The sequence below is a fragment of the Drosophila subobscura genome, chromosome U, assembly GCF_008121235.1.
Source record: "Drosophila subobscura isolate 14011-0131.10 chromosome U, UCBerk_Dsub_1.0, whole genome shotgun sequence".
Taxonomy (NCBI): Eukaryota; Metazoa; Arthropoda; class Insecta; order Diptera; family Drosophilidae; genus Drosophila; species Drosophila subobscura.
In genome coordinates, this window is record NC_048534.1 from 12,353,616 (window position 1) to 12,365,223 (window position 11,608).

General features: G+C 54.1%; 2 protein-coding genes across 2 annotated transcripts; one reads left to right on the plus strand and one right to left on the minus strand.

The window, feature by feature from the left end:
• Positions 1-75: 75 nt before the first annotated feature.
• LOC117901011 (V-type proton ATPase catalytic subunit A) lies at positions 76-2,999 on the minus strand. Its single transcript, XM_034811610.1, has 5 exons — positions 2,936-2,999; positions 2,469-2,598; positions 1,701-2,398; positions 656-1,633; positions 76-590 (listed from the first exon to the last, which is right to left on the minus strand). Exons 2-5 carry the CDS (start codon positions 2,542-2,544, stop codon positions 498-500), a joined length of 1,845 nt encoding a protein of 614 aa, XP_034667501.1. The 5' UTR covers positions 2,545-2,598; positions 2,936-2,999; the 3' UTR covers positions 76-497.
• A 799-nt stretch (positions 3,000-3,798) lies between these two features.
• LOC117900661 (serine/threonine-protein kinase Tor) lies at positions 3,799-11,471 on the plus strand. Its single transcript, XM_034811096.1, is given in 7 exon segments — positions 3,799-4,024; positions 4,081-4,298; positions 4,353-4,919; positions 4,981-5,720; positions 5,785-6,839; positions 6,842-11,262; positions 11,265-11,471. Coding segments are annotated over 7 exon segments (7,434 nt in total).
• The last annotated feature ends 137 nt before the right edge of the window (positions 11,472-11,608 follow it).

The window sequence follows — 11,608 nt, forward strand, 5'->3', positions numbered from 1 at the left end:
ATATTATTATAATTTCGTAATGTATTCAACGCTTTTTCTTGTAAATGTTAGTTTCGTTTCGTAGATGTTTTTTTCACATAAAGAGGGTAGGGGAACGAACACGGAAATCGATAAATTTATGAAATTTCTCTAACAATAAATAGCTGCGAACTATAATTATATGTATATATCAACATAGATAGATTATAGTACATATGTATCATAATATGTATGGCATATATAGTAATCGTATGGCTGGTTTAGCTTCCCGTTTTTGTCTGCATTTTGCATTTGTTTTGCGCTACCGACTAATTATTGTTCGTCTTGCCTAAAACTTGTCGTCGATTCCAGAGGATAAACTGTTCAACTTATAATATAAACTTGGATCTCAAATATCTTATTATGCATTATGTATATATGACTAGATTGAATGGGGGCATGGGGTAAGGAAATTCGAATAATAACCCAACTTTCTTTTGGTTTCTTATTTCGTTTTGGTTTCTCCTCTGTTTGCCGCTTTAATCCTCCAGGTTTCGGAAGGCCTGCTGCATATCCTCATACAGCTGATCGTAGTCCGCTTTAATCTTTTGCTCGCCATCCTTCACGGGATCCTAAAATGGTTAGAAATATGCATTAATGGCAGGCACTCCTAATGGTCTCTGAGTCTCTTCCTCACCTTAAATTTCATTGAAGACAACTGATACATAATGCTGCCCATCGATTCCCTTATGGTGTTCCATGTGATTTTGTTGTCCGACTGAGCGGTGGACTCCACAGCGTGTCGGGACGTCTCGTAGAAGGAGAGTATGTTGCGCAGCATGCCCACCGTCTTGTAGAAGGGACACACGCGATCGTATGGCGAGTACGAGTTCTGTTGCAGAAAGTCATCCTTCAGCAGCTTGGCCACCTCCAGCGTCACCTTGTCGGTCTCGGCCAGCGACGCCTTGCCCACCAGCTGCACAATCTCCGACAGATCCTCCTCCTCCTGCAGAATCTCCTTGACCTTGGTGCGCAGTGGCACAAATTCGGGGAAGTTCTTGTCGTAATACTCGTCCAGGGCACGCATGTACTTCGAGTAGGAGATGAGCCAGTTGATGGAGGGGAAATGCTTGCGCTGTGCCAACTTCTTGTCCAATCCCCAGAACACCTGCACAATGCCCAGCGTGGCGGAGGTCACGGGATCAGAGAAGTCGCCACCAGGAGGCGACACGGCGCCCACAATCGACACGGAGCCCTCACGCTCGGGATTACCCAGGCACTTGACGCGTCCTGCGCGCTCGTAGAAGGTGGCCAGACGGGCGCCCAGGTAGGCTGGGTAACCGGAATCGGCAGGCATCTCAGCCAGACGTCCGGAGATCTCACGCAGCGCCTCGGCCCAACGGGAGGTGGAGTCAGCCATCATGGCCACATTGTAGCCCATGTCACGGAAGTACTCGGAGAGGGTGATGCCGGTGTAGATGGAGGCCTCTCGGGCAGCCACAGGCATGTTGGAGGTGTTGGCCACCAGGGCGGTACGCTTCATGATGGACTCGGTGACGCCATCGATTTCGCATGTCAGCTCTGGGAAGTCACGCAGCACCTCGGACATTTCATTGCCTCGCTCGCCGCAGCCCACGTAGATGATGACATCGGAGTTGGAGTACTTGGAGAGGGCCTAAGGAATGAGAAAAGAGAATGGGCATCATGCAAGCACTTCGAGGAATGAGAAGCGTTCAACTCACCTGCGAGATGACAGTCTTGCCGCAACCGAAGGCTCCCGGGATGGCGGTGGTGCCGCCCTGAACACATGGGAAAAGGGAGTCGAGGACGCGTTGTCCTGTGAACAGCGGATGGTTGGCTGGCAGCTTCTCGGTGCAGGGACGTGGCTGTCGCACCGGCCACACCTGCAGCATCGTGTGTTTCGTGATCTCGCCATCGAACTCCGTCTCGAGGACAATGTCCTCCAGGTTGTAGTTGCCCGCGGGGGCAATGTAGCGCACTGTACCCTTGCCACGCGGATGCACAATCATGCGCTGCTTCACGAGGGTGTTCTCGTGCACCACACCGTACAGGTCGCCGCCGGTGATGTGCGATCCCACGCGAACATTCAGGGGATTGAATTCCCACATTGTCGTGCGGGACAGTGCCGTGGTGTTCACGCCCTTGGGGATGTATATGGAGTTGGTCATCACGCCAATGTCCTTCAGCGGGCGCTGGATGCCATCGAAAATGTTGCCCATGATGCCAGGGCCCAGCTCCACGGACAGGGGCTTGCCTGTGCGCAGCACGGGATCGCCGACAGTCACGCCGGAGGTCTCCTCGTACACCTGAATGGTGGCCATGTCTCCCTCCAGGCGAATGATCTCGCCCACCAGCTCGTAGTAGCCGACGCGCACCAGCTCGTACATGGCAGAGCCGGACATGGCCTCGGCAGTGACGACTGTGAAGGAGGAGGAGCATCAGTAAGGGGGTCGGTCAGTGGGTGAAGGACAAAGGTCGTGACGTCTTACCAGGTCCCGAGACGGCGTACACACGGCCATACTCGGACTCGCGTTCCTCGTCTTGCATTTTCCTCAGGTTGGACATTGTCGAGGTCTTTTGTGGGCTCTTCAAAATGTAACGGTCTTAAACGGTCGGTCGCTAAACGAATGCAAATGGAAATTCGATTTTCTTTATAAACAATACAAAAAACACATTTTCCCCGTGGCTTTTCCGCACTAAAGAAAATCCCAGATGGCGCTGCTGTGCACAGCAGCCCCCAGTGTGAAAAGCTGCACACCCCCGCAGTGCTCAACCATCGATTTTCCAATACAATTTTCACGCATGTCTCACAGTTGGCTTTCCTTTGCTTGAATTTTAACCGAAATATCACGAATTATACACTTTGTCATTGACTCCACACAGTTGCGCTGTCAATTGCTTTTGTTCCGGTGATATTTGCACTATTTTTAATTGCTTAATTGTTGTATATACTCACAATTTGTTTAAGCAGTTCTTATGAAAATTCTCTTCAGTGGTTTTATCGATAAATAATGAATCCATCTTCAAAATATATACGGCAGTATATCTTAATGTTCAAAATATACCGTAAAAATACCGAGAGAAAAAACGAATTAATAGCCTTTTCCCACTGGCCGCGTCTCATATCGATATCAGACGCAAAAACGCAGAAAAGGCGTATTGGTTGGTGGCAGGGCGGCCTGCATTTCGAACATATGCACATCTTATTCCGTACGCATTGCATTCCTCGCATTTTCTATTTTTTCTTGCATATTTATATTTTCTGCCTGGGGCACGCATCTCGCAGACTCAACAGTGACTGTTCGCTTTTATGAACTGACACATCTATATACTGTATTCTGATATGTGGTACAGTGATCGGACGCGTTCACCAGGACTCAAAACCCGATCGATGCAATGGATCATTGATCAGTAAATTGAATATTGTTTTCAGGAGGGAAAACTGTATCCTGGCTGATTGTATTCTATATCTTCCGTGGTTTGGTATTTCGGCGCAAGCCTACGACGGTCACACTGTACGCGTATTTCTTGGCTGCGGCTGCAATTTGCCATAAAAAAAACAAGAATTTCAGTCAATTTCGCAATTAGCAAAGTGATCGGAACGTATTTGTTGTTGCAGTGGATCAACACTTGTGTAAACATGTGAAAGGAGCACAGGCAGCTAGTGCAATAGTCCTTGACGTGCCCCTGGGGCCAAACAAAAATATAACCTCAAAGTCTCGACACTTCGGCGGAGGCAGATGCACCTGCTCGGAAATTCCTTTTTCGTGCCAAACCAAAGTGTGTTAGCTACATAAACCACCACCGTGCCGTGCCACAATGTCGACCTCGTCGGTTGTGCAGAATTTCGTGAACGGGCTAAAGTCCCGGAACCGCAATGTCCAGAACAAAGCCGCCCAAGATCTCTTCCTGTATGTCAAAACGGAGCTGCGGGAGATGTCCCAGGAGGAGCTGGCGCAGTTCTTCGATGAGTTTGATCATCATATATTCAACATGGTCAATGCGGCGGACATTAACGAGAAGAAAGGCGGCGCCTTGGCCATGAGTAAGTGGAAGTAACAAATTATCTAAAAAACTTTGCCAAATGTCTCCTGCTTTCAGAGTGCCTTATTACCAGCGATGGTCTCACCACCCGAAAGGGCATCTCCCCCTATCTGAATCGTTTGCGCGATCTGCTGCTTATCAACGATGTGTCCGTCATGGAAATTGCCGCCCGTTCGCTGGTCAAACTGGCCAACATGCCGGGCTCCAAGGGCGCCGACTCCTTTGATTTCGACATCAAAAAAGCCTTTGAGATGCTCAGCGGCGACAGACAAGAGGTGCGTACAGTGTGTACCTTTATTTCATGAATTTAACGCTCCTTTTCCTTGCAGTATCGTCGCCATGCTGCTGTGTTTATCCTACGAGAGCTGGCCATTGCCTTGCCCACGTACTTCTACCAGCAAATCCTCACCTTCTTCGAGCACATTTTCAATGCCATCTTCGACCCCAAGCCTGCCATAAGGGAGTCTGCAGGCGAGGCCCTGAGGGCCGCTCTCATTGTCACAGCCCAGCGGGAGAACACAAAGCAATCGAGTGAGCCGCAATGGTACAAGATCTGCTATGACGAGGCCAGTGCCAGTTTCAACCAGGATGTGGGCCTGGGCAAAGAGCAGAAGGGCATGACTCGCGATGATCGCATACACGGCGGGCTGATAGTGTTCAATGAGCTCTTTCGCTGCGCCAATGCCAGCTGGGAGCGACGCTACACGGCGCTGAAAACGCTCTTCCCCAAGGCACATCACAATAAGTTCTTGGAGGCCAGCAGCCACTCGAGCATGAGCTCACAGCTGAACACATTTGTGCCGCGTCTGAAGGTGCCTTTCATGGACAAATTGGGCAGCACACAGATGCACATGGAGGCGGAGCATCATCACAATGCAATGGCAAAGTTTGCCAGCGTAAGCAGCAAGCAAATAAAACGAAAAAGCAGATTTTAAGCGCTCTATCTCTATCTTTTAGCACAACGTTCTGGAGTCTGCTTACGCGCATGAGATCCTGCAGGCGCACTACGCCACCATCTGCGATAATGTGATGGAGCAACGTTTCTCCAAGTCCCCGTATGTGCAGCAGGCGCTGCTCCAGATACTGCCCCGCTTGGCGGCCTTTAATCGTGAGGTTTTCGTGGAGAAATATCTGCAAATTTGTGTGCCACACTTAATGCAAATATTGCGTGGCAAGGAAAAGGATCGCACGGTGGCGTACATCACCATTGGCTACCTGGCCGTGGCCGTAGAGAGCGCCATTGAGAAGCATCTGGAGACCATTATGGCCAGCGTTAAGATGGCTCTGCCCGCCAAGGAGTTGGCCAGCAGCAAGCGCAAGGCGCCCGTGGATCCGGCAGTCTTTGCCTGCATCACATTGCTGGCGCATGCCGTGCGCTCGGAGATAGTCAAGGACGTGCGGGACATACTGGAGCAAATGTTCGCCACGGGCCTGTCGCCCGCGTTGACTGTGTGCCTGCGGGAGCTGTCGGAGAATGTGCCGCAGCTGAAGTCGGGCATCACCGATGGACTCATTGGGGTGTTGTCTCAGGTCTTGATGAACAAACCAGCGGCCATACCCTATGCCGCGCTGCCACCCATAGCCATAGATGGTTCACTGATGATGCAACTGGCCGATGGTGCCACCACAGTGCTGGCCCTCAAGACTTTGGGCACGTTTAACTTTGAGGAGCAGAATATGCTGGACTTTGTGCAGCGGTAAGTGCAGCTAAAAACGGAATATCTCAGTGTTTAATGAAAGCCTTTGCCCATTTCCCCGTAGCTGCGCGGATTACTTCATTGTCCACGATCAGCCAGAGATCCGTTTGGAGGCTGTGCAGACCTGCACGCGGCTGCTGAAGCTCGCGGTTCAATCCTCGGAGAGCATGGAGAACTCCAAGACGCTAAGCGACACCGTCTCGCATGTGATTGAGCGGCTGCTGATGGTGGCCATCACGGACATGGACTGCAATGTGAGAATACGCATCCTGCGCTCGCTGGATGAGACTTTTGATGCCAAGTTGGCGCAGCCAGAGTCCCTCAATTCGCTGTTCATTACGCTGCACGATGAGATCTTTGAGATACGCGAACTGGCCATGGTCACCATCGGCCGCCTGTCCTCCATGAATCCTGCGTATGTGATGCCCAAGCTGAGGACCACCATGATTGAGCTGCTGACGGATCTCAAGTATTCGGGCATGAATCGCAACAAGGAGCAGAGTGCGCGTATGTTGGATCATCTGGTGATTAGTACGCCCCGTTTGATATCCTCCTACATGAATCCCATACTCAAGGCCCTCGTGCCGAAGCTGCACGAACCGGAATCGAATCCGGGCGTTATCCTCAATGTCCTGCGCACCATTGGTGATCTGGCGGAGGTGAATGGCGGCTCCAACGAGATGGAACTGTGGGCCGATGATCTGCTCTCTATTCTGCTCGAAATGCTGGGCGATGCCGGCTCTCCCGACAAGCGTGGCGTGGCCCTGTGGACGCTGGGACAACTGATCAGTGCCACGGGACGTGTGGTCAGCCCGTACCACAAGTATCCCGTGCTCATTGACATTCTCATCAACTTCCTGAAGACGGAGCAGCGTCGCTCCATACGCCGCGAGACAATACGCGTGTTGGGCCTGCTGGGCGCCATGGATCCGTACAAGCACAAGATGAACAAGGGTCTGATAGACAGCCAAAAGGACAACGTGCTGATTGCCTACTCCGACGGGAAGGTGGACGAGAGCCAGGACATATCCACGGCCGAATTGCTGGTGAATATGGGCAACGCCCTGGACGAATATTATCCCGCGGTGGCCATAGCTGCGCTTATGCGCATACTGCGAGATCAACGCTGAGTACACGCCACACGAGCGTCGTGCAAGCGGTGACCTTTATCTTCCAGAGTCTCGGCATCAAGTGCGTGCCATATTTGGCTCAAGTGCTGCCCAATCTGCTGGACAATGTGCGCACGGCGGACAATAATCTGCGAGAGTTTCTGTTCCAGCAGCTGGCCATTCTGGTGGCATTTGTGAAGCTGCACATCATCAGCTACATGAGCGACATCTTCAAGCTGATCAAAGAATTTTGGACCATCAATACGCCGCTGCAGTCAACGCTGATCAATCTGATTGAACAGATTGCCGTGGCCTTGGGCTGTGAATTTAGAGACTATCTGGCGGAGCTCATACCACAAATATTGAGAGTGCTGCAGCATGACAACTCCAAGGATCGAATGGTAACGAGAAGATTGCTGCAGGCATTGCAGAAATTTGGCAGCACTTTGGGCTACTATTTGCCGCTGATTGTGCCGCCCATTGTGAAGCTATTCGACTCGCCATATGTGCCGCAGCAAGTGTCGCTGGTGGCACTCGAGACAATCAATAATCTGGCCTGCCAGCTGGACTTTACGGACTTCTCCTCGAGGATTATACACCCGCTGGTCAGGGTGCTGGATACAGAGCCAGAGCTGCGCGATCAAGCCATGACCACGCTCCGTTCGCTGGTCAAGCAGCTGGGCAAGAAGTATCTCGTGTTCGTGCCCATGGTGCAGCGCATACTCGCCAAGCATCGCATAGCGGATAGCGAGTACGAGAAGCTGTTGAGTCGCCTGCAGAACAACAGCACTCTGGCGGATGCCAGCGGCTCGGGGGAGTTTGGTTTGCGGCAGGCCAAGATCAAGTACAACGAACCCTTTGTCACGGACAGAAATAGCAACAATCGCAATCTGCAGGTCTCCACGAATGTGCTGCGCACCGCCTGGCAGGTCACACGTCGCGTCTCGAAGGACGATTGGGTCGAGTGGCTGAAGCGGCTGTCCATTGGCCTGCTGAAGGAATCGCCTTCGCATGCGCTGCGTGCCTGCTGCTCGCTCGCCCAGGAGTACGATACGCTGCTGAGGGATCTGTTCAACGCGGCATTCATCTCCTGCTGGACGGAACTGTCGCCGGAGCACAAGCACGAGCTGACGCAGTCGTTGATCCAGGCCCTGCAGGTCACCGATATGCCAGAGATCACCCAAACCATCCTCAATCTGGCCGAGTTTATGGAGCATTGCGATCGGGACCCCATACCCATTGAGACGAATCTTTTGGGCACGCGCGCCATGGCCTGTCGCGCGTATGCCAAGGCTCTGCGCTACAAGGAGGAGGAGTTCCTGCTGAAGGAGGAGGCCTCCGTGTTCGAGTCGCTGATTCTCATCAACAACAAACTGCAGCAGCGAGAGGCAGCCGAGGGGCTGCTAACCACCTACCGGAACGCAGCCAACGAGCTGAATGTCCAGGGACGCTGGTACGAGAAGCTACACAACTGGGATCAGGCCTTGGAGCACTACGAACGGAATTTGCAAACAGATTCCTCGGATCTGGAGGCGCGTCTGGGTCACATGCGCTGCCTGGAGGCGCTGGGCGACTGGTCGGAGCTGAGCCAGGTGACCAAACACGAGTGGGAGGGCTTCGGCGCGGAGGCGAGAGCACGGGCCAGTCCACTGGCTGCTGTGGCCGCCTGGGGCCTGCAGGATTGGGAAGCCATGCGGGAGTATGTGCGCTGCATACCCGAGGACACGCAGGACGGTAGCTACTATCGCGCTGTGCTGGCCGTGCACCACGATGACTTCGAGACGGCGCAGCGACTGATCGACGAGACGAGGGATCTGCTGGACACGGAACTCACATCGATGGCGGGTGAATCCTACGAGCGTGCCTACGGGGCCATGGTCTGTGTGCAAATGCTGGCGGAGCTCGAGGAAGTCATCCAGTACAAGCTGATCCCCGAGAGAAGGGAGCCCCTGAAGACCATGTGGTGGAAGCGATTGCAGGGAGGACAGCGACTAGTCGAGGATTGGCGTCGCATCATTCAGGTGCACTCGCTGGTGGTGAAGCCGCACGACGACATTCACACGTGGCTGAAGTATGCGAGTTTGTGCCGGAAGAGCGGCTCGCTGCATCTCTCGCACAAGACGCTGGTGATGCTGCTGGGCACCGATCCCAAGCTGAATCCGCGCGAACAGCTGCCGTATAATCAGCCGCAGGTCACTTATGCCTATACCAAATACATGGCAGCCTCGAATCAGCTGCAGGAGGCCTACGATCAGCTGCGGCACTTTGTCAACGCGTACAGCGCAGAGCTGAGCTGCCTGCCGCCGGAGTCACTGAAGCAACAGGATCAGCGGCTGATGGCCCAATGCTACCTGCGCCTGGCCACCTGGCAGAACAAACTGCAAGAGCGTCTGGGTCCCGGGGCCATTCAGGGCGCCTTGGAGTGCTTTGAGAAGGCCACGAGCTACGATCCGAACTGGTACAAGGCCTGGCATCGGTGGGCCTACATGAACTTCAAGGTGGTGCAGGCCCAAAAGACAGCGCTGGACAAGCAGCAGGCATCGTTGCCGCCTGGCCTGAACATCGGCGTGGGCCTTAGCATGGACAGTGATATGTTGATCATACAGCAGTATGCAGTGCCCGCCGTTCAGGGATTCTTCCGCTCCATCAGCTTGATCAAAGGCAACTCGCTGCAGGATACGCTGCGACTGCTGACCCTCTGGTTTGACTACGGCAACCATGCGGAGGTGTATGAGGCGCTGCTCTCGGGCATGAAGCTGATTGAGATCAACACCTGGCTGCAGGTGATACCACAGCTGATTGCACGCATCGATACGCACCGGCAGCTGGTGGGGCAGCTCATCCATCAGCTGCTCATGGACATTGGCAAGAATCATCCGCAGGCGCTGGTCTATCCGCTGACAGTGGCCTCCAAGTCTGCCTCGCTGGCACGCAGGAATGCGGCCTTCAAGATTTTGGATTCCATGAGGAAGCATTCGCCCACGCTGGTGGAGCAGGCGGTGATGTGCAGCGAGGAGCTCATACGCGTGGCCATACTCTGGCACGAGCAGTGGCACGAGGGACTGGAGGAGGCCTCCCGCCTGTACTTTGGCGATCGCAATGTAAAGGGCATGTTTGAGATACTCGAACCGCTGCACGCCATGCTGGAGCGCGGGCCGCAGACGCTCAAGGAAACATCCTTCTCGCAGGCCTACGGCCGGGAGCTGACCGAAGCGTACGAGTGGTCGCAGCGCTACAAGACATCCGCCGTGGTGATGGATCTGGATCGTGCCTGGGATATTTACTATCATGTGTTCCAGAAGATCTCGCGCCAGCTGCCGCAGTTGACGTCGCTGGAGCTGCCGTATGTGTCGCCCAAGCTGATGACCTGCAAGGACCTGGAGCTGGCCGTACCGGGCTCCTACAATCCCGGGCAGGAGCTGATACGCATCAGTCACATCAAGACGAATCTGCAGGTGATCACCTCGAAGCAGCGGCCGCGCAAGCTTTGCATTCGCGGCTCCAATGGCAAGGACTACATGTACCTGCTGAAGGGACACGAGGATCTGCGGCAGGATGAGCGCGTGATGCAGCTGTTCTCGCTGGTCAACACACTGCTGCTGGACGATCCCGATACGTTCCGCCGCAATCTGGCCATTCAGCGTTACGCTGTCATCCCGCTGAGCACGAACTCGGGGCTGATTGGCTGGGTGCCGCACTGTGATACGCTGCACACGCTGATACGCGACTACCGGGACAAGAAGAAGGTGCCGCTCAACCAGGAGCATCGCACCATGCTGAACTTTGCCCCAGACTATGACCATCTGACGCTCATGCAGAAGGTGGAGGTGTTTGAGTATGCCCTGGGGCAGACGCAGGGCGATGATCTGGCCAAGCTGCTGTGGCTCAAGTCCCCGTCCTCGGAGCTGTGGTTCGAGCGGCGCAACAACTACACCCGCTCTCTGGCCGTCATGTCGATGGTGGGTTATATCCTCGGACTGGGCGATCGCCATCCCTCGAACCTCATGCTGGATCGCATGAGCGGCAAGATTCTGCACATTGACTTTGGTGACTGCTTCGAGGTGGCCATGACGCGGGAAAAGTTCCCCGAGAAGATACCCTTCCGACTCACGCGCATGCTGATCAAGGCCATGGAGGTGACGGGCATCGAGGGCACGTACCGGCGCACCTGTGAGAGCGTGATGCTGGTGCTGCGACGCAACAAGGACTCACTGATGGCCGTGCTGGAGGCGTTTGTCTACGATCCTCTGCTCAATTGGCGACTCCTCGACGTCGACAAGAAGGGCAACGATGCGGCGGGCGCAAATGGTGGTGCCGCTGGCCGTGGCGGCTCTGGCATGCAGGTGGGCAACAGCGGCGACAGCTTAAGCAACTCGGTGGAGGAGTCGCTGCCCATGGCCAAGTCGAAGACGTACGAGGCGCAGCTGCAGCAGCAGGCCGGGGACTGCACAACAATGTGGCCGATGAGACGAACAGCAAGGCCAGCCAGGTGATCAAGCGGGTCAAGTGCAAGCTCACGGGCACCGATTTCCAAACGCAAAAGAGCGTCAACGAGCAGCAGCAAGTGGAGCTGCTCATACAGCAGGCGACCAACAACGAGAACCTCTGCCAGTGCTACATTGGCTGGTGTCCGTTCTGGTAGAAAACCCGACTGAGCGAGATTAACGAAAACACCAACCACACTACTACAACTAATTCTAAAACTAAACAAATTTTCTTCTGTTCACCGACGACTCCGACTCACACGCATCCATTGGGGGATCACATGGATTTGAGAGG